At 45.4% G+C, this 22,785-nt stretch overlaps 1 protein-coding gene across 1 annotated transcript in view; it reads left to right on the top strand.

Annotated features, from left to right (window-relative positions):
* The window catches only part of LOC109256512 (uncharacterized), a 130,977-nt gene that overhangs the window by 105,359 nt on the left and 2,833 nt on the right, over positions 1–22,785 (top strand). Inside the window, exon 5 of the mRNA XM_053893525.1 lies at positions 6,530–6,569. Coding sequence (XP_053749500.1) covers positions 6,530–6,569 — 40 coding nt within the window. The remainder of the gene's footprint in view (positions 1–6,529; positions 6,570–22,785) is intronic.

Here is a 22,785-nt window from a genome sequence, read left to right as displayed (position 1 = left end):
TTGTTTGTTTGCTTTAAATTGGAAAAAGGCAACACTATCTGATTGCTAGCAGTGGAAAAAGTCTGTTCAGCTCTTATTTTCCAATGAGGTAGTGAACTAACGGCTGTTTGTAGATCCATATGTTCTTAAGTCCAGAGCAATTGTGGTGTTTAAATTCACAAGCCTCTGGATGCATTTCCATCCAATAGATAGAGTAAGTTGGTTCTTAAAAGCTTTGAAGCTCTAAAATCAGGGGGCTTAGGTGGCTCATAGTTAAGTAACCAGCTCTTGATTTTGGCTCAGGTCATGATCCCACGGTTCATGGGTTCGAGCCCCGTCCCGTGTCAGGCTCTGCGCTGATAGCTTGAAGCCTGCTTAGGATTCTCTCTCTCTCTCTCTCTCTCTCTCTCTCTCTCTCTCTCTCTCTCTCCTCTCAAAATAAATCAACATTAATAACAAGGTTTAAAACCAGTGTACCCTTATTTTCTTTGCTTAATAATAACTGACAGCCATCTTTCCCCAAAATAGACAGTTTTTAATTTTTTCTGCTAAGGTTGAAATGAATGTGCCCCATATGTGTCTGTGAAAATCTGTGGAGGCATCATTTCTCACAGTGAAGCTTCTCATGTCCTTAATTTGCATCATGCTTGTTCATCTCCCCTTAGAACCTTTTCACTACTCTCACGGCTTTTACCTTCTTGGACACGCTAGGATGTGTAACGTTCCTCAGACAACCCCAAGATGGCAGGGCTAAAACACACGAACACCTGTGGCCGTGGACGTCGACTCTTAGAGATGGGCAGTATCGATCGGCCTTTGTGCTCATCGGTGGAGAACCATTGTTCGAAAAGCTTCCGGGCCAGTTTTGGGGGATCGTGGTTTGAGGACCACTGCAGTAGAATTGGGGGAGCCCATATGTGCAGAAGGTTGAGGAAGCCAAGCTGGTGATTGAGGAGGTGTCCTGTGGTGGCAGGTGAGCCAGGACTGTGGAGGAAGGGGAAGGGACACGAGTGAAAGTCGAGTCAGGAAGCAGGGAGTCAGGAAGCAGGAAGCGATAGCAGCAGCCTAAGGGAGAGGTGATGGCCCCCAGAGCAGGACAATGGCATGGGACTGACGTGAGAAACTATTTTGGCATGGGACTGACGTGAGAAACTATTTAGCACCATGGCTTTAGGGGCGAAGAAGGGAGGGGTTGGCGTGATTCGGTTACGTCTGGATGTTATTTACTGAAGTCGTGACGCAGTGATTATTCGCTTTTCCATTCGTTTCAGATGCTTCTCTTTTTTGAACCATAGAATTCTCACACCTGCCTCGACTTTCTGTTGACTTTGTTTTCATCGACACGTGGCTTCGGGTGGGTGTGTTTGTGCGCACCGACACCACACTGTGCTAATAATAACTGTGGGTGTGTAATGTGTTCTCAATCTGGCAGAGCTGGGCTCCTTTGGCTTTCCTTTTTCAGTTGCTGTCTCCCATTTCTGTGTAGAAGTGAATTTTGGTATCGTTTCTAGTTCCTAGAAAAATGCTATGATTGTGATTGGTCGAGAGCACATTAATCCATATATTTAGTGGGTCCCTGCTATGGGGTGGGTCCTGAGAACCCAAAAATAAGTAAATCCCAGGCACTGATGGCCTGGCATATCTGTGAACTAAACTTTGGGGAGGATTGATGTCCTTTCCCATGAGCCTGGCACATCTCTTTCTACACACAAAGGTTTTCTGTGCTTCCTGAGGGCTTTGTTGTCATTGGAAGAGTGCCTGATTAGTTCAGTTGGCAAACGTGAGTGATGTTAATGTCTGTCCATATCTTTATGTACTAAATAAAGATGTGCTAAATTAGTCACAGCTGATCATTTTTGTTACTTCTTTGAATTTCTACATATGTATTATCTATGTTTTTATTTCTCCTTTTCCTTTTCTTTCAGCAATTTCTTTTTCATCCCTCATTTAATTGGTTAGACTCGAAAATAATGTGTAGCTGTATAATTGTTTCTAGCAATATTGTCTAAAGGGCGTGTGATTTCACCCTAATTAGGCGTTCCAGAAATGTGGTAAGGTGAAGTCGTGTTTAAGTGCGAATGTCCTAATCTGAGTGGTTCTCAGTGGAAATCTACAAGCATTTCCCCTCTGCTTTTGGAGCCACACACCTTGTAGTGTGTCTGATGTTTGAGCCTTTGTTCCAAGGCTCAGTCATAAGATTGGCAGGCGTGTGGCTTAAAGGCAGAATGCTGAATTGAGGTAGCACTTGGACTGAGAAAGGAACTGGAAGAGAAATTTGAAATGGAGCCTATGTGGCAATAGGTTTTTATTTGTTCGTTAGTTTTAATTTTTAAAAGGTTTTTATTTTTGAGAGAGAGAGAGAAAAAAAATGTGAGCAGGGGAGGGGCAGAGAGAGAGGGAGACACAGAATCCGAAGCAGGCTCCGGGCTCTGAGCTGTCAGCACAGAGCCCAACACGGGGCTCAAACCTACAGATCGCGAGATCGTGACAGGAGCTGACGTCGGATGCTTAATTGACTGAGCCACCCAGGCGCCCCGGCAATATATGTTAATATAACTGCTGAAGAAGTGATCAGCAGGTCACAGGGCAGTGGACTTAACTGCAGCCTTTGACTCTTAGAACAGTCTTTAGGAATAGAAACCTTGCTCCCTGTAGATGTTACAGGGAGGTTCTGACGGCCTCTTCCCCCCCAAAAAATCATCCACACACACAAATTGGCAGAGAATTTCACGGACTCCACAGACCTCTTCAAGCCCATGGACAAGAACCCCGGGCTAGTTCCTGGAGAGATGTGTAGTCACGGCCCCCACGCTAGAAACACATCTGTGGAGAAGCGCTGTTTACAGGTGTCTACCTCCCGTGTAGGTGGGTGGTGTTCCGCTGTTCTCCAGAACACACACTTGACGTCTGTGAGAGCCTTGCCCAGAAAAGCTGAGATGGGATATTCTCCATGATGAGCTCTGGCGATCCCATGAAATTACTTTCCCTGAATAATCGGCTTCTTTTGATAGTCAGTCCGTTCCATAATGTTTTCAAAGCTTTCAGGTGAGGGCTTAAGAAAACGAAGACTCCTGTGGGGCAGCTGGAGTCTAGTAAAGAGTAACTGGACTTGAGTCCGTGTGGTCCCCCAGCTCTCTGTCTGACCTTGGCCGCCCGAGCCTCCCGGCTGCGCTCCCACGCTGGTGAGACGGGGCTCCTGCTACCACCTGGGAACCGGCCCTGGGAGATTTAAGAAGGCGGCATGAGGTAAGGGGGCGTCAGAAGACAGGGAGGAAACAGTATGAAACAACAGGTTAGCACTGGAAAAAGCAGGCGGGTTAGATTTTACCTCACCATTAGGGGCCAAAGTCGATTCCAAACGGATGAAGAGTTTCAAGTGAAAACCCAGAACCACAGAATGGAGGAAAAGATGGAAAGTTCTTCATGCTCTGGCATAAAAGTACAGAGAATGAACAATAAAAGATAACCATGCAAATAAAACCACCATTGTAAACTTAACCACACAAGAATTAAACTTCTGTCTGCCTATCTCATAATTAAAATTATGGCCAATGACTAGTTGGAAACAGGAGCAGACACCACGGTGCATTAATATCTTTAATGTATAAAGCTGTGTTATCGATCAGTTGAAAGATCTCGTGGTTCAGATTGTGAGATTGAGCCCTGCATCAGATTCTGTGCACTGATCTCGAGGAGCCTGCTTGGGATTCTCCCTCTCTCTCTGCCCCTCCCCTATTCACACTCTCCCTGGCTCTCTCAAAATAAATAAGTAAACTTAAAAAAAAAATCACATCTCCGTAAAAACCAAGTTTCTGTGGCTAATACACTCTTTGAATGGGCACCGTGGCCAGTATTCTGAGTAATTGCTAGACTTTCCCTGGGTAAAAATTCTACTGGCACATTCTCTGGTAAAGATGAACACTCCCAAACAGTTCAGCATAGAAAGGGCTGAGCCTTGGACCAGACACAGTGATGAGAAAGATCGAGTCATTTGGAGCACATATTGGGGGAGGTAGGGACCATGGTGGTTCCCTAAAATTAAGGTGGGGATAGCATAGACCAATGGGGGTATCTTTGTGTGAAGGAGCCACCCCAATTTGTATGTTACATTCCAGACTCATGATTCGTCACGAAAAGTAATCTTCCCAGATAGCCTGTATTCATGGTGTAGACGATTTAATATTATTAAAACCTCCATACTACCCAAAGCTGTCTACAGATTCAGTACAGTTCCTATCAACATTCTAATGGCATTCTTCACAAAAAAAAGAAAAACGATTGTAAAATCCACATGGAACCACAAACGACTGAAACAGCAAAAGCAATCCTGAGCTAGAAGAACAAGGCTGGAGGCGTCACACTTCCCGATTTCAAACTCCTTGATCCTTGAACAACGTGGGTTTGAATTGCACGGGTCCACTTATATGCAGATTTTTTACAGTACTATACTGTAGATGTACTTTCTCTTCCATACAATTTGCTTAGTAACATTTTCTTTCTAGGGGTGCCTGGCTGGCTCAGTCGGTTAAGCGTCCAACTTCGACTCAGGTCATGGTCTCGCAGTTCGTGAGTTCGAACCCTGCATTGGGCTCTGTGCTAACAGCTCAGAGTCTGAAGCCTGGTTTGGATTCTGTCTCCCTCTCTCTGTCCCTCACCTACACACACACTCTCTCTCTCTCTCTCTCTCTCTCTCTCTCTCTCTCTCTCTCTCTCAAAAGTAAATATTAAAAAATTTTAAAAAGTAATTACATTTTCTAACTTTCTTTATTGTAAGAATACATTAAATAATGCACATAACATATAATACATGTTAGCCAACTATTTATGTTCTCAGTGATGTTTCTGGTCAACAGTAGCTACTAGTAGTTAAATTTTCAGGGAGTTAAAAGTTACGTGCCAATTTCTCACTGCACAGGGTCAACACCCCTAACTCCTATGTTGGTCAAGGGTTGGCTGTATATTGCAAAGCAGTAGTCATCAAAATAGGATGGTATTGGCGTAAAAAAGATACATGAATGGAACAGACTAGAAAGCCCAGAAATAAACCTGATTAAGAAGAGATATTGGATCTCTTTCTAAAATTAATTTTATCAATGTAATATGTGGCTGAGTGTCCATAAAGGCAGGAAACATAGTGTCAACTTATTTTCAAGCTGTATGTTAACATTTTCGCATAATATGTTCCACATAGATTTCAGTCTCCAGATACCTTTTTAGGTTAAGTACCTCTAAATTGAAAGCAAAGAGTCTGGTTGGTAAAATGAAAACAAGGATAAGAAATACATTGATTTGCTTTGTAATCAAATGACTTGATTACAGGGGTGTCAAATGACTCGACTTAAATCGCTGTTTGAACCAGAAGTCCCACTATGGCACCTCGATTGCCATCATCCTGGGTATTACGTACAGTAACAGTGCTACCCCTTTGGACTGCAGAGGAGTCCTCGGAAAGTACCGTGATCTGGCAACTGAGGCTCGAGCAACTCAGGATGTTCCTCTGCCGGTTGATGGCCGCCAGGTCGGCTTTCTGGAAAGGTCTACATAGTTAATGATAATTGGAAAGCATGAGTGGGAGAAAGCTGTGAAAATACTTTGTTTCTTTTTAAAGTAAAGATGAGATGCCTGAAGGAAGGAGTACTCAGTTGTTACTATTTGTGTGTGTAGTATTGAATCACGTTCCTGGATTTGTGACAAACTTGTTTCAGTAAGGCTGTGCAGCTCAGAAATGATCATTTTAGAAACTGAAGGTTCGGCTTCTCTACAGCGGTCTTTTTTTATTTTATTTTTTTAATTTATTTGAAGTAGGCTCCATGCCCAATGTGGGGCTCAAACTCATGACCCCCAGATCTAGAGTTGCACATTCTACCGACTGAGCCAGCGAGGCGACTCTAGAGCAGTCTTTTCTGCAAGGGTGGCCTGTGGGTCTCGGCCATGGAATTCTGGGAGGAAAGGGCCTCTTAAAGAAGCAGGATCTTGTTCCAGACCTGCTTTTGAACAGAGGTGAGGCCTGGAAACTGGCATTTTAAATCAGCACACTCCCCACCCTCCGTGATTCTATCCACGCCCAGGTCTGGGAGCCACTGGTCTTGAGGCTTTGTTCTTGTTTGGGGTTGCTATTCTTTGCAGACTTTTGTTTGCTGGTTTTTTTTCTTTGGTTTTGCTCACGGAGCCCTCTGATGTCAACATTGGTGGAATTTCTCCCCATGTTATTATTCATTTCTGACTGTTTTGTTTATTTTTTATTTTTTTATTTTAGAGAGCGAGAGCATGCATACACAAGCGGGGAACGGGGGGAGACAGGGGCCGAGGGAGATGGAGAGGACCCCAAGCAGGCGCCACCCTCCACACAGAGCCCGACGTGGGGTTTGATCCCACGACCCTGGATCATGACCTGAGCTGAAGTCAAGAGTTGAACCCTCAACCGACCGAGCCACCCAGGCGTCCGTCCCTAGCTGTTTTGTTTTAAACTCTGGGATAGTCATTATTACATTTCACGAGTTCCTTTGCATTTCTGGATTTCTGACTCTGAGCTTTTCATTTTTTCCCACAGAGCTGAGAAAACAGAAGTCCTCAGTGAAGATCTGTTACAGGTAACAAAATAAAATCTTCTTAAAGTGCTTTGCTTAAAGAGGAAAACAAAACAAAGCCTCATCGGCGAGAACTGAAGCAGATCTGTGTACGTACGTCTGTATGTATGATCTGAGACACGATGAGACTGATCGGCATGGTCCCGAGCAGGAAAGAAAAGCAGTTGGGTTGCACGGTGATAAAAAGGGGATCTGGAACTTCGGTGTCATGTTGTGAAGTTCAAATGGGGCTGTCCTGCTTTCAAGTGCCAGGTGTCGGGGTGGGGTGGGGGAGGCGCTGGCTGGCCTGGCCGGTCCACCGGCACTGCAGCCTGGTCACGGGTCCCGGGCAGGCTGCGGGCCTGTCGCTCGCTGCTATGACGGTGTCCTTGATGGGACAGGCCCTGCCGGCAACAGCCTAGAGTTTCCACTTCTTGCCTCTCATGCTATCATCCTCCACTTCTGGGCTGAGTTGGCTCCTGAAGGACTTAGAGTCTCAGTGACGGTGACCAGACCTGTCAGGACCACCCTGAGGCCCTGAGGTGGCCTGTGATCAGCCTGGACTTTTCTGCCCTGCAGGAGGGATATTTCCTGAGGGACCTCGGCCGGGGCCACTGCACTTCGTCTCTCACAGGCTTCCCTAACTTTGGGGCTGGGGGTTTCTTCCAGAAGGCCTGGGACCCTTTGTACACATCCCTTCACTCGGCCTCAACCCCGTTCCGTCTCCACCCACCCCAGAGCACGCCGGGAAAGACAGAACCCTTCTGCACTGAGGTTTCTCTTAAGCCTCCTTGCTTGTGTCCTTGCTTCTCATTCCATGACCTTCGGCAGGTCTTTTCACCTGAGCCCCTGAAGACCAGCAATCTGCTCCCGGGTGACTTTCTGTCTCTTCCCATAGAGAGGAGCCGGCATAGCTTAGAAAACTGGTGCTATGCCAGCCCATGTCAGAATATCCTTCTAAATTATGACAGCCACCTGCAGGTAGAAGATTCTAAGAGCACGTTTTTTTTGTTGTTGTTGTTGTTTTTAAGGACCAGAAGTTTTTATTAAGAGTAGGAGGGTTTGTTTTTTTTAAGAATTATTAGATAATCATATTCTTTTTTTTTCATTTTTCTTTTTAATGTTTATTTTATTTTTGAGAGAGCGAGAGAGAGAGAGAGAGAGAGAGAGAGAGAGAGAGAGAATGTGAGCAGGGGAGGGGCAGAGAGAGAGGGAGACACAGAATCTGAAGCAGGCTCCAGGCTCTGAGCTGTCAGCACACAGCCCAATATGGGGCTTGAACTCCTGAACCGTGAATTCATGAGCTGAGCCAAAATTGGACACTTAACCAACTGAGCCACCCAGGAGCCCTGACAATCTTATTCTTAGTAATATTTCCTCATTGGCTTTTATCGTATATTTCAGCTTCACTTTCAGACTTTCAGAAATGTTGCTTGGGCTCGATAACCTTTAACTAGACTAGGTTTCACATCAGTGTTCTCTCTCCCACATCCCACGTTAGTAATAAATATGCACAACCTCCTTGAACCCTTGAAGCCCCAAACCTTGCAGGCAGTTTGAGGACTGCAGAATTCCCACAGGAGACAGGTGGCAACTGTCTGCTCCTGTCCCTTTCTTAGAACATCCACGGGGGCCTCAAGAGTTTGCCAGTTTCAAGGAACGCCTTGTTTCATCATGAAGATGCTTACCTGCCGCCCCCCCCCCCCCCCCAACAATCCCCTCTCTGTCAGCATAGAGCCTGACGCAGGGCTCAAACTCACAGACTGCAAGATGGTGACCTGAGCGGAAGTCAGATGCTTAACTGACAGAGCCACCCAGGCCCCCTCCTTTTTTTTTTTTTCTTTCTTAAGTAGGCCCCACACCCAATGTGGGGCTTGAACTCACGACCCTGAGATCAAGAGTCAGTTGCATGCTCTACCGACTGAGCCAGCCAGGTGCCCCCCCCCACCCCGCATTTAAAATGTACACCCTTCCACTCAGCAGTTCTGCCTTTAAGAGTTTACCCTATATGTACAAAGATGTACGTTCCAGAATATTGACTGCAGCCTCACAGCTGCATCACAGCTGTAACCGAGGAGAGCTGGGTTCAAGAGGTTATGGCACACTCACACAGCTGGAGGATATGCAGCTATCTGAAAGAATGCGATGGGTCTGTGTGCACCGACCTGGCACAGTCTCTAAGGCTCACCGTGGAATTCGAAAAGCAAACTGTAGAGTAAATAACGTGCAGAGTACGCTACTATCTACGTCAAGAGCAAGTGGGGGACATACGTGCTTCCACACGCGTAGCTCACTTCTGGAAGAACAGACAAGGGCACTCGTGTCTTGAGAGAAGGTGGGAGACTCGTGGTGAGGGGAGCAGGATGGAAGGGTGGTCTTCGTACTCTACACTGCCTTCTTCTGTTTTGTTTTATCATGTGCTTGTATGATTTTTTTCAAAAGAGCATTTAAATATAAGCTTTAAAATATATACACAAAGAGGCGCCTGGGTGGCTCGGTCGGTTAAGCGTCCGACTCTTGATTTTGGCTCAGGTCACGACCTCACGGTTCATGGGTTCAAGGCCCTCACCTCGGACTCTGCACTGACATCATAGAGCCGGCTTGGGATTCTCTCTCTCCCTCTCTCGCTGCCCCTTCCCCACTCGCGCTCTGCTCTCTCTCTTAAAATAAAAATAAGTTCAAAGAAAAAATCTGCAAAACACAGGGATTGTGCAGAATTGCCACCGCACAGGGTGCTCTGGGAGTGCGACAGGTGTGACGGCTCGTTTTGACCAAAATAACCTGCTTTGGCACAAACCCTATCTCCGTTAATGGCTAATGAGTTCCTCTCAAGGTGCTGTGGTTTAGCCTGTATTAGCAGATTAACATGGTTCAAGTATATCTAGTGAGGGTTGGAGGTTTGAGGTTTGTTTTGTGTTTGTGTTTACATTAAAGACAGTTATGCCTTTAATCAATCAGAATTGTTCGCCGTGAAACTAACTCTCGCCAATCCGCACCTGCTCGCTTCAGCTTGAGGCAGTCTGCTGTACGCTTCCAGCACGTCGACGGCTGATGTTGTTTCCCACCCATTCGACAGGAGCCGTTCTTTCTAGAATGTGCAGCGGAGAGAAAAGGCAAGGTACGAGGCACTGTTGCACAACTCCAAGGCACTCTTGGAGCACATGAGAACTTGTCTCAGATGACTCCTTTTTCAAAAGCCCGTCCCAGCCCCCATCTTTCTTCTTTTTCTTTTCCAATTTTCTACACCGAACATGCATTGTTATCATGGGAGAAAAGTCACTAATGTATATTTAAAGAGAAATAAAGCAAGGAACTTCTCCGTGAGCAAGAGTGTTTGAATGCGTTCGAGGCGTAATGTGACATATCCCACCTATTTAATAGGGGCAGGGGTGGGTGGTGTCTCCTCAGCAAAAAAAAAGAGAAAACCAAACAAACTAAAAAATAATAAATAAAAGATATTTAAACTCTCTATTACAGATTCTAAGAAACGTAAGCAACGTGTCAAGTGCAAAGTCTGGACCAAGTTTGGATCCTGTTTCAAACACACCACCTATAGAATTTTTTTCTGTTTTTTTTTTTTTTAAACAACTGGGGAAATCCAAACACGGACTGTGGAGTAGGTGCTATGGAGGAGTTTCGGCTGCTGTGTGAGGTACAATGATGATGTTACCATTATCCCGGGGTGGGGGAAGAAAATGCTTACTGGTAGGAGATTCACATGGAAGTCTTTATGGGGGTAATGCTATACTCTCTGGATGTGCCTTAAAATATTCCGATGACAACACCGACAAAAAACGGGGATAAATAAAACAATATTGAAAGATGTGAGTCACCAAAGTTGGCTGATGGGACGTGGGTTTTCGTCCTACTGTTCCCTCTACGTTCATGTTGTTTGCAAATATGCACACTGAAAACTTGGACTAATAAGGTATGGGAAATGGGAATGTGTATTTTCCAAACCAAGATGGCGGCCCAGGTCTTGGACTTCTTTAGCGTGACGAGCCAGCGGCCCACGTGGAACCCCAGCTGCCTGTTCAGGTGGGCACGCGACAGGGCTTCTCACATTCTCTGATCTGAGAAGGGAGTGTGCCCTTCCCTGGGGGGTTAAGGGTACCAAAGGATGTCCCCGCCCTGCTCTCCGACCTGTGACTCTCACGGCTTGCAGGTCTCCACTCCCGCCAGGTCACACTGTCGCCTCCGCCGGTTTTCGATCACGATCTGTCCGAACCGGTCGGTCGTCCATGTTCACCTGGGAAGGGAAAGAGGAGGCTGGGCGATGCCAGAAGGGCTTCTCGAATACGCAAAATCAGACAACAGTATTCTGTTTCTGAGCCGTCAAGGCTGATGTTTGCTAATACCCAGTGCAGTCAACGGAGTCGGGTGCGGGCCCGGCACGCGGGGCTGACGAGAGCGTCGTCTGCTGCCGCCCCCTGCGGGGCAACCGGGCGGTGTGCGCTCGGCCCGGGAGCCGGTCAGACCACTGAGCGGCTGCTCCACAGGTAGACTCCCACGTGCACGCCAGGTGCAAGAGGGTTTACTCCGCAGCGTGATGTGTAACGGGACCTATGACGGAAAGGACTCACATGCCCATCCGCTGGGGTTAAAGCAGTTGTGGCATGGTCGTTCAATGAAATATCACATTGCCATGAAAACAGCAAGAGGACATCCAAGTAGATGTAGGTACAGACGTAGACACACAGACACAGATACAGATGTGGAATGATTCTCAGATAACAGACTCTCGAAAAGTACAGTACAGAGGGCTGTGCATAACATGCTCCTGTCTGCCCTTAAGAAAAAAAAATCTCTAGCTACATTTATATATGCGCAGAATAATTCTGGAATCTGGCAGTGTTGCTTCCCAGGTTGGAGGACTCACTAAGGTCCGGGGTAGAAGTGAGACTTACCTTTCCCTGCATACCCTTTTGTACTATTTGATTTTTTTTTTGAAGTTTTGCATGTGGTGTTACTTATCTAATGAGAAACCATTTAAAACCCCCTTCTTACGATGTTTATTCATTTTTGAGAGAGACAGAGCATGAACGAGGGGAGGGGCAGAGAGAGAGGGAACCCCAGAATGCGAAGCAGGCTCCAGGCTCCGAGCTGTGAGCCCAGAGCTCGACGTGGGGCTCGAACTCATGAGCCGTGAGATCATGACCTGAGCCAAAACCAGATGCTTAGCTGACTGAGCCACCCATGTGCCCCCCATTTACCACTTCAAAAAAACCATTAACGTATCTATACGCACAAATGTCACAAAACATACATAATACACCGCGCACTAGTATTACTTTGTCCCCAAACGTCAACAGTTTACTATACGAAATGATTCCCAGAGCTCCCGTGACAACGGTGGCAGGCAAGAAGCAGCATCACTCTCTGTCGGTGGACGTGTGAGGCTTACGTGGCATGAATGGTCACACTGGGTGCCTGTGAGCACGTGCTCCGTCGTCTTCCTGCCTGGGTCTGAATCCTGGCCTGAAACTTACCAGCCGTGAGGCCGTGCGGCCGTGGGCAGCAAGCTGTCCAATCCCTCTGTGCTTCGGTCCCCTCACCGGCCACACCCGCCACACCCTGGTTACGTGACAAGTAGGTTAATACAGGTCACACTCATGGAAGGTGCCAGCTGTATAGCAAGCAACTTCTACAAGTTCGCTACCCTTATTATATCAGTACTGAAATTTGCATCACTCAGGGAGCCTCGGTCGGTAAGCGACCGACTCTTGATTTTTGGCTCAGGTCATGATCTCACAGTTTGTGGGTTTGAGCCCCGCACTGGGCTCTGTGCTCACAGCATGGAACCTGCTTGGGATTGTGTCTGTCTCTCTACCCCTCCCCTGCTCGCTCTCTCTCTAAAAAATAAATAAATATTAAAAAAAAAGTTTTTTTCATCATTCATGTGGTTTTTGTCATTTTAAAATACTGATTAGGAAATCATGGAAGGCATGTGAGCAATTAGTACACCTGAGGAGGCTGATGGTTTGCATTTGTTAGGAAATTGCCGAATTCAGTGAAAACGGACACATCCCCAGGCTTGCTCCCAAGTGACTGGGTCCATGGTCAAGATTCACTTCGGCAGCCACGGATAGTGCTGGCAGGGCAGGAAAACCCTGGGGTGCACACCGCAGGAAGAGGAGAAGCCCCGGATAGCACGTCAACTATCAGGGCGGTAAGAGGTGGAGAGCCCCGTCGTGACCCAAAGTTTCAGACCGTAACAACGTGAGCACTGAGCAAGGTTTTGTCTGGCTTGCTACAAATTCTCCCCCGGCATGCCCGCACATGGTGACGAGGTGGCCCTGCAGACCCCTTGCTCCGAGACAGTCTAGTTCCCTTCCCCTGGAATCTGGGTTAGGCCTGTAACTTGCTGTGGCCAATACAACAGTAGCAAACACGACGCAAGCGGAAGCTGAAAATCACTTGCACGTTGGCCCTTGCCCTCTTGCTAGGAAGTCTGAACCCGTGTGGCAATGAACCCAAGCTGGCTTGCTATCGGAGGGGAGGCCCTGTGCGTGAGAATGAGGCATCCACATAGGAGGGAACCCCAGGGGACCCCAGCTACAGGAGTGAACCCCAGGGGACCTCAGCTGCAGCTGGCTCCAGTGGAAGAACCACCCAGCTAAGCCCAGTCCAAATGGTCCCCTCACACAAACCTGAGCAACTTGTGAACTGCTCTGAATTGTGAGTTGTTCGAGACCGCTGAGGCTGCAGAGATTTTGGTACACATCAAAAGCTGACTGATAAAATGCAGAAATACTGCTATGCCTTTAACAGAATCTAATTCTTCTTACACAAACTTTTATCATCAAGAATTAAAAACAACACGAACAGTCTTCAGCCAATGACACATTAGTATGCGGTCTGAGTTACCAGACCCGAAGTAACGAACAAATTACGAAACAGGAAAAGCAATAAACTCCTACAGAAATCTCTAAACGCTTTACAGTTGGAAGGGAACACAGGCAGCCCTAAATCATGTGAGCTCTGCTGATTTATTCCGGCTCCTTCTGACTCCTTTACTGGATCCTCCTCCTTCTCTGCCCCTTTACGCTGCTGTTCCTCATGGCTGGTTGCTATTTTTCTCACAAAGCAAGTAGGTTACTTTTGCCTATTTTTATTGGCGGGGAATTTCAAAACAAGTAAATTGTCTGAACTGAAAATACCCAAGAGATTTGCTGAAAAGAACATCGTGTACGTTAGTGTCAGAATGTAACCCATGCGGTTAGACTCAGTGCCTGGACTCATGATCGCTAGAGAGAAAGGCTACCCACAAGTGCTGCTGGCTTTGACCTGACAGTCCCGACTATCCACTGTTACTGTTCATCAGGATTTCCTTTTTTTTTTTTTTTTTTCTTTTTTTGACAAGGAAATGTTGTATAACTCAAGTGACTTAAAAATATACATCCAGGGGTGCCTGGGTGGCTCAGTCGGTTAAGCATCCAACTTCAGCTCAAGTCATAATCTCACAGTCCATGGCTTCGAGCCCCACATCGGGCTCTGCTCACCGCTCCGAGCCTGGGGCCTGCTTCGGATTCGGTGTCTCCCTTTCTCTCTGCTCCTCCCCGGCTCGTGCTCACACTCTCTCTCAAAAATAAATAAACACTAAAAGAAATTAAAAATATATATCCAGGTGCGCCTGGGTACCTCGGTCACTTGAGCATCTGACTCTTGATTTCGGCTCAGGTCATGATCCCAGGGTTCTGGGATTGAGCCCGGTGTTGCGCTCCATGCTGAGCATGCAGCCTGCTTGGGATCTTATCTCTCTCTCTCGTTTCCTCTACCCCTCTCCCTGACTTGCACATGCTCTCTTTCTCTCTCTCCAAAATAAGAATATATGTATGTGTATACAAATACACACACACATATGTATGCATATATCTACAAATGCTCTCTGGACCCAACTGGGTCATGGTACAAAGAATGAGAGAACTAAATCCAGAGGACAGACAATGAAGTCCAAGTTGCAGATGAAGTTGAAAATCAGAAAGAAAAACATTAAAAGGAAGTTTAAAGTAAGCAATATTTTTTAACCCAAGTCTAAAACCCCAGATTATATCAATAGGAACGATTAGAAAAAGTGAGTGAGTGGGAAAAAAGTTTCAAAACCTCAATAGGTTGGTAATTAGAGAAAAACAGTTCCAAAAACGTTTTTATTTATTTAAAAAATTTTTAAAAATGTTTATTTATTTTTGAGAGACAGAGCACAAGCCGGGGAGGGGCAGAGAGAGAGAGGGAGACACAGGATCTGAAGCAGGCTCCAGGCCTCCAGGCTCCAAGCTGTCAGCACAGAGCCTGATGCAGGGCTCGAACCCACGAACCATGAGATCATGAACTGAGCTGAAGTCGGATGCTTAACCGACTGAGCTGCCCAGGTGCCCCTCCAAAAACCTTTTTAATGCAAAAGGCACCGACTATTACATACGGTATTACCACATGGGGGGAAGCCAGGTGGAGAAGGCTACGTGGGAATTTCCTGTACAACTTTTGCAACTTTTTTTTACAAATTTGAATTATTTGAAAGTAAAAAGTTAAACACGTTTACAGTGTATTTTTAAGAGGCAGCCTTCGCCAATATTAAAAACAGGATTAATACTTTTCAGAAGAGAAGTCTAAGCGAAGCAAAAACAGCCCACGGAGGAAAACACAGAGCACAAATGAACCCCAGAGAACTATGAATGTAATTCTAATACTTGTGATAGCCGCTGTTCCTTATCCATTTTGTAGATCTCCAGGACTGAGGCAAACTTGCCTATCAAGAGCTCCCCTGATTAATTTTTTTTTAAGTGTATTTACTTATTTTGAGAGAGACAGAGGGCAAGCAGGGGAGGAGCAGAGAGAGAGGGAGGGAGAATCCCAAGCAGGCTGTGTCAGCACAGAGCCCAATGTGAGGCTCAATCTCATGAACCAGGAGATCACGACCTGAGCCGAAATCAGAAGTTGGATGCTTAACCAACTGAGCCACGCAGGCATCCCAAGAGCTCTCCTGATTTGTAAGTGATTATTTCCCTGGCTATGTAGCACATTTGCCCAAATGGTGTGTTTCTACGTTCGCAGCGGGTTGCTGCTGGTTACCACCGCAACTGTCATAATCTACAGATTATAGCTTATGCGCCAATTTCCGTTCAACTGCTTTCACACGCATACTTAATATAATCTCCAAGCTCTCCGCGCAAAGCCTGACATGGGGCTCCATCTCCCCAACCGTGAGATCATGACCTGAGCGGAAATCAAGAGTTGGACGCTTAACCAACTGAGCCACCCAGGCGCCCTGCAGTTATAGGTTTCTATACATATAATTATCTTCTCTCAAACTTTATGGTATCAGGCATCAGTATGTTATAAAAGCAATACACGTGATTCTGATGTGAAAACAGGAGAAACATTGCTTCTCAAAGACTTAGAAAACCTCCCTCTTAGCAATGAAATGATAAACATTTCAGAATTAAAAACGGAACACGGGTATCATGCTGCACTTTCACCTGACCTTATTTCGTATTCGCATGAAATCACAAACGCGTAAGAGGTTAAAACAAGATCTCACTGTGGATTCACGTTACATTTCTTTAGCTTCTCTTCGAGTTCAGGTGAATCTCGGAGATCTGCTCCAATAATGGCATAGCTCTTTGAATCCAACAGGTGTCCATTTGGAAAGCCAAGAAGAGATTATCATTTCAACAGAAATTCATCCAGAGGTGATCATTTCAATGGATTTCTTTTCAAAATTCAATTATTTTTTCTCCATTACAGAAATACATGTCCCACTGCAAAAAGGAAAAAAAAAATCAGGAAGGAGGAGGGTGGAATGAATGAAAATCACATCTTCCAACTATTAAATGTTTTGGTATAGAACATTGCAGTCTTCTATACATACAACATAAACCCATACACACAACATAAGCACATTTTCTGTCACACAAATACGTACACACACATCACACAGGAAAAAGAAAACAGGGCCAATTCTTCTTTTGAAAACTACTTTTCCTACTTAACAGTAATATCAATGACATCATCATCTGTAATGATTCCCTAGCATTCCATCAGTGGATAAAACAACTTACTCAGCCAAGCCCTCACGATTAGGCCTGTGGTATCTCCAAATTTTCTCCATCTGAGGCACTGCGATGAGCATCTTTGTATAGACCTCATGAAGCACCTGTCCAGTTAAGTAGGTCTCTAGGAGTAGAATTAGGAGGTCAAAGGGTAAAATATTTAAGTATTGGTACCGATCAGCTGGCCACTCTCTAAATGTCGTGCCAATTTGTGAGATACTATGTTTAAAAGAAAATCGCTTCTAAAGTATTTACAAATACAATGATAACATTTGCTTGAAAATACTCCCACAGAGATCGGACAGCATGGTTTTTATAGTGGTTCTCGAGCTTTGGCAGTCATCAGAATCACCTGGCGGGCTTGTTAAAACAGACTGATGGCTTCTACCCCCCGAGTTTCTGATGTAGCAGATCTTGCAGAAGTAGACATTTTGTCAGATTCTTTCAAAAGCTAGACATCTGTATTTCCAACCAATGCTCCGCAGTGGTGATGTCACTAGTCCAGGACTACACTTTTAGAACCACTGGTACGGATGAAATTGGCCACAGTTAAAAGTTCAGTGATGGGTACATGGAGGTTCATTTACTTACTTATTTTGAGAGATGGCGGGGGGAGGGGGGTGGGGGAGGGAGAGCGGGGGAAGGGTGGAGAAAGAGGGAGAGAAAGAATCCCAAGCAGGCTCTGTGCTAATAACACAGAGTCCAGTGCAGGGCTCAAACTCATGAACTGTGAGATCCTGACCTGAGCCCAAATCACGACTTGGCCATTTGACTGACTGAGCCACCCAGACGTCCCCCTTGATTTACTCATTCGGACTGACTTTTCATTGTGTGCCCATTTATATACTTTTAAGTTTCACCTCGTGCATATTTCAGCTTTAAGAAATGATCAATTTCAAGATGCGTATTCTTTCTCAGTTTCACATTTCTGAAATGAGGATGCATCAGTCAATAACGTTTCGGTTTAACTTATCAGCACCTTTTCTTTCCTGACGGTAAATAGATAGTGTGATTCTTGCAATCACAGCCTCAAAGGTTTAATGAAATAGGGCAATTTTGCAATGAAAATGTGTCAGTGTTATCATCGCCTATCACTTTTCTCAAATTTTCACTCCCATTTGTATTTTCATTAATTTTTATTTCAACTGTCCGTCTCCCAGAATGATGGCAAGATCAAAAACTATCAAGGACAGGACTAGAAAATTTGCCCACACAAGACACAAACCCAGAGTTAAAAACCAAGTGAAAGGCTAAGAAAGAAATCTGCCAATCAACAGTTGACGAGGGATTTGTATCAAAGAACATTGCTTTATGTTGTAAAGGATTCCTATAAATTGAAAAGGAAATGAAACAATGCAACTGGAAAATATATGAGCCGAGGAAATTTACAAGAAATCCCACAGGCCAACAGAAGGAAGGAAGGGTACTCCGTTTCACTAGCACGTTCAAAGTTATAAAAAATTTAAAACAAAGTTACAAAAAAATCTTTAATTCATAGATTTGGCAGACTGGCAGGAATTTTTTAAAATGGTAGTAGCCAGTGTTAGCGAGGGTGTAGGGAAAGGGAACCCGCATCTACTCTGGTGAAAATACAAATTAGTCGAAAGGGTCTTGAAGCACGGCTTGGCAGTAGCTATTAGAATTCATAAGATACAATTTTTTGAACTGGCAATTCCTGCGAATATGCACATATAACTAGACTTTCTACAAAACTGTTTAATAGGAAACCATAAAGAAGGCGGCAATCTAAAGGACCATCAGTAGCGAATACGTTAAGTAAAATGGAATTTCCATGCAGAGGAGTACTACGAAGTCACCAGAAATAACGAGGTAGATCTAATCTGGCAACATGAAGACAGCCGTGATTCACTAGGATGCACGAAGAACAAGTTTCAAAACAGTACGTATAAATTATTCGCTTTACTAAAATTATACATATAACTGTATTTATTTATTTATAGAAGTATAGATTCACTCTTTCAACAAATACATGTTGATCTACATCATATATATTTATTTATTCAATATATGCACACTCCTTCACCAAAAATTTACTGAACCTTTTGCGGGCCGGGCACGGGATTCTATTTACATGTGTATTTTCTTACGCGTGATATTTACCTGCCTCTAGGTACACTGTCCATCCACAGGAGAAAACACCCTGCCCAGTGGTTATCGTGGTGGGGGGAGAGATTACGCAGGGTCTTTACTTTCTACTTCACATGCTTCTACACTGATGGGTCGAAGGCAATGCAAAGTGCTAACTAACCCTTTCATTACAGCTAATCCTTCTGACGCAAATATTAACCAAATATACAGAAAAGTATGACGGCTACAATGTAGAGAAAGCAGATGTGCCAGCCAATGGCAAAGCCTGAGAAGGTTGTACTTAAAATTTGTACGAGGGAAACAAAGGATGGAGGAGATATTAGTTTCTGTGGGAGTCTGTTCACTAGGAGCGTGACGAGGGCACTGTGCTGGTGTAGAGGCCTGTCTAGTTGCCTGACGTTTCCTGTGTTATCTGTGCCCACCATCTAAGGCCATCGTCTCTGAGCATGTTTTCTGACCTGAATTATTAATAAGCCCCTTGAACTTCTCTGTCAGACACACACTGAACACAATGGAACATTCTGGAAGAGTGTTTGTGACGTTAGTTTTAAAGGCTTAGAAGGGAGGAAAGAGTTGTTGGAAACACTCATACTGAAAACTTACGGGGAAAAACTGAGCCCCGGGGCCAAGGACCTAACGTAACAGGTGAAGCGGGTCAGGTACGAGACAACAGTGGTGGGCATGTGCATTCCCTCTCAACGAAGCAGCCATGTAGGAGTCAGGGTCTGAGGCTGCCGGACTGGATTTTTCCAAGGAAAGATTTTCCGGAAAAAGCTCCTATATTTGAAATGTTTGCAACTCACTGAAATGTTTTTCAAAAGATTTCAGATTGGGACCTATGGACATCTAAGAGGGGCCATACAAACAATTGTTTCAAGTTCCTTCACAGTAGATGTGATGCAGAAGTATACACTCTATGACGTCATGTGCACACACGCGCAGACTCAGACGCGCACGCTCACACACACACACACACACACACACACACACACACACCATCTTTAAAAAGAAAGGGGAAGAAAAGCAGAGAGGTAGCCCATACTGTATTACTTAGGTTAAGGGTACTTGCCAATTTGCAGTGTGTCCTCTGAATGTCATTCTATAATGGGTTGTAATAAGAAAGGCTTGTATCTATGGGAGGATGGGAAAGAGAGAGAAATGAGTCAAGTAGCTTAGTTAGTGAAAAAATGCAAACACCCACTACCGAAATGGCCAGTAGGTACCGCTACTGCTCAAAGCAAGGGTGACTCCAGAGGGCCTGCTGCTTAATGACGTCTGACCCTAGGCACACACATGAAAAATTCAGTGGATCAGCTCTCAGAGTAGGTCAGTGAGCGTTACTCTCCGAATCTGACGTCAAGTCACAAACTGATCATGAAACACTCAAGACGTAGAAACCGCCAAAGATAGGCTAGTGGTATGTTTCCAAACGTTGCAGTGTTTTCCAAGCCATCTCTCGTTTCCTGCTTCTGCTCACTCAATTAAAAATTTTAACCATTAAGCGTCCGACTTCAGCCAGGTCACGATCTCGCGGTCTGTGAGTTCGAGCCCCGCGTCAGGCTCTGGGCTGATGGCTCGGAGCCTGGAACCTGTTTCCGATTCTGTGTCTCCCTCTCTCTCTGCCCCGCCCCCGTTCATGCTCTGTCTCTCTCTGTCCCAAAAATAAATAAAAAACGTTTAAAAGAAAAAATTAAAAAAAAAAAATTTTAACCATTATTAATCACAGACAACTAAACAAACCGATTCCTACTCAGACCTGACGTCCAGTAACATTTAGGTGATGACTCTGCTCTCCTCCAGAATGTGCAAAAAATTAGACATCCGAGAGCCGATTTCAGTATCGCAACCACCATACACGCATCTTTCACCCCAGAAACCTCCTCTAGGCTTAAGTGAGAGCCCACCTGCTCTTATTTGACTCGGTGTCCTAACAAGCTAGGTCGTATTCTGTGGCTGCACAGCGTCAGATGCCATAGCGCATCTCAAATGCACACTACGTGGGGCGCCTGGGTGGTCAGTCGGTTGAGCATCCAACTTCGTTCGGCTCAGGTCATGATCTCACACACAGCTCGTGAGTTTGAGCCCTGCGTTGAACTCTGTGCTGACAGCTCAGAGCCTGGAGCTTGCTTCGGATTCTGTGTCTCCCTGTCTCTGTGCCCCTCCCCAGCTTGCACTCTGTCTCCCTCTCTCAAAAATAAATAATTATTAAAAAAAAATATTTTTAGATAAAATGCACCTTCCGTGTAATATAATCTTGTATTTGGAAAAGGGCAAAACTTGTTTCCATAGGATAAGTTAGAAAAAAAAAAACTTAAACTATTTCTAGCTTGTGGGAATTACACATCTTTAAAGGACAAGGTGAAAGTTTTAATGGTTACTAAAAAATTTTTTAAATGTAAGACTTAAGATTTTGTTTAAATGACTAGTTTAAAAAGAAGGGGAAGAAGTATACGTTAAAAACCACTGAGAAAATCTGACCTTGGGCTTGAGGTCAGGGTTTAAATTTCAGCTCTACCCCTTTGTCAACAGGTAACCTTATGGAAAATAGCTTAACTTCTTTGAGCTTTGGTTTCCTCAACTGCTAATAAAAGCATGTCATTCCTGAGTCGGCTCTGACGACTCAATGAGATCATCTGAGTGAAGCATTTCACATGGTGCTACCAAAGCTCTCAGCAAAGATTCACAAACTCGCCATCTATAACTGCAGAATTCTTAAAACATGGACTCAGGGTGGCCCCCATACTATCTCATATATAGTAAATGGCCAATTTGGCCTCCCATTATTCATTCAAACGCTATTTACTACACATCTGCTCTGAGCCAGGCCCCTTTCTATGCTCTGGAGATACAGAAGTAGCCGGAGCACACATGAAAATTCAGATTATTGGAGCGCCTGGTTGGCTCAGTCGGTTAAGTGTCCAACTTTGGCTCAGGTCATGATCTCACGGTTCATGAGTTCAAGCCCCACATCGGACTCTGTGCTGACAGCTCGGAGCCTGGGCCCTGCTTTGGATTCTGTCTCTCTCTCTCTCTCTCTCTCTCTCTGTGCCTCTCCCCCACTCATACTCTGTCTCCCTCTCTCTCTCTCAAAAATAAATAAAACATTAAAACACTTTTTTAAATTTCAGATTAAAATTAAACCACTCTAGGTCATTTCTATTACGTGTTCAGAGAAATTACGTTAACGGACAGAAGAGTTGCAAGGGAGGGGACATTTCGTTTTGAAGACAGTTTGGAATGGGGATCTTGGGGCCAGAAGGAAGGTGGGAAGGGGGTAAAAGGGAAGAGTCCCCTAAAATGAGGTCTCTGGCGTTCAGACCGGCCGCCTCCTGAACGCTGACCCTGAATCCTACCGGGCTCTCTCCTGTGGTCAAAGCCATACTCACTTGATGCTGTGCAGCTTTCTCGTGACTCTCATGGGAAAGTCCACTTCAAAATATTTACTTGGGAGAAGGTCTTCATCCTGAGGAAAAACACGCAGTAAGCTCTAGAATTATGTATTCACTCCTACATTTACTGACCACCTTCACGTACCGAGCGAGTACTAGGCCCCGAAGAGCATCAGGGCACTTAAGGGTTTGACATCCAGGAACGATATGGGCAGAGATGTATTTTCCAGATTACTGTGGTCTCCACGTGGGGAATGGATGGAGGACGGGCGTCCGGGGTTCACAGCTGTCCAGGGAAGAAGTCACGGGGAGCCTGAACTGGGGGAGCAGTGCCTGGGATGGAGGTGGGGGTATGTGGAGGCGCTGGGGGAGTAGGACCTGACAGAATTTTCCAAAAAGCAGATCGAGATGAATCAGAGAGGGTCAGGACACCAATGCTGACCAGCATTTGAGGGATAAAATGGAATAAAACAGCAAAAATCCCGAAGCATCGCACACAGTGGGGGTGAGTACTGTTTTGTGACACGTTTACTTTTTTCTGTGAGGGGAGGATACAGCGGGTGGTAAAGGGCAGGTGCTCTGGAGCAGGGGACGGGGGTTCGAATCCCAGCTCCACCGCCTGTCTGCCGCGAGGCCCCAAAGTCACTCCACTCCCTGGGCCAAGTTTCCCTCCTCTGCGAAGCAGAGACAGGG

The sequence above is a fragment of the Panthera pardus genome, unplaced genomic scaffold (assembly GCF_024362965.1).
Source record: "Panthera pardus isolate Hobbes unplaced genomic scaffold, ASM2436296v1 HiC_scaffold_319, whole genome shotgun sequence".
NCBI lineage: Eukaryota > Metazoa > Chordata > Mammalia > Carnivora > Felidae > Panthera > Panthera pardus.
This window is presented reverse-complemented; position numbering and strand designations above follow the sequence as displayed.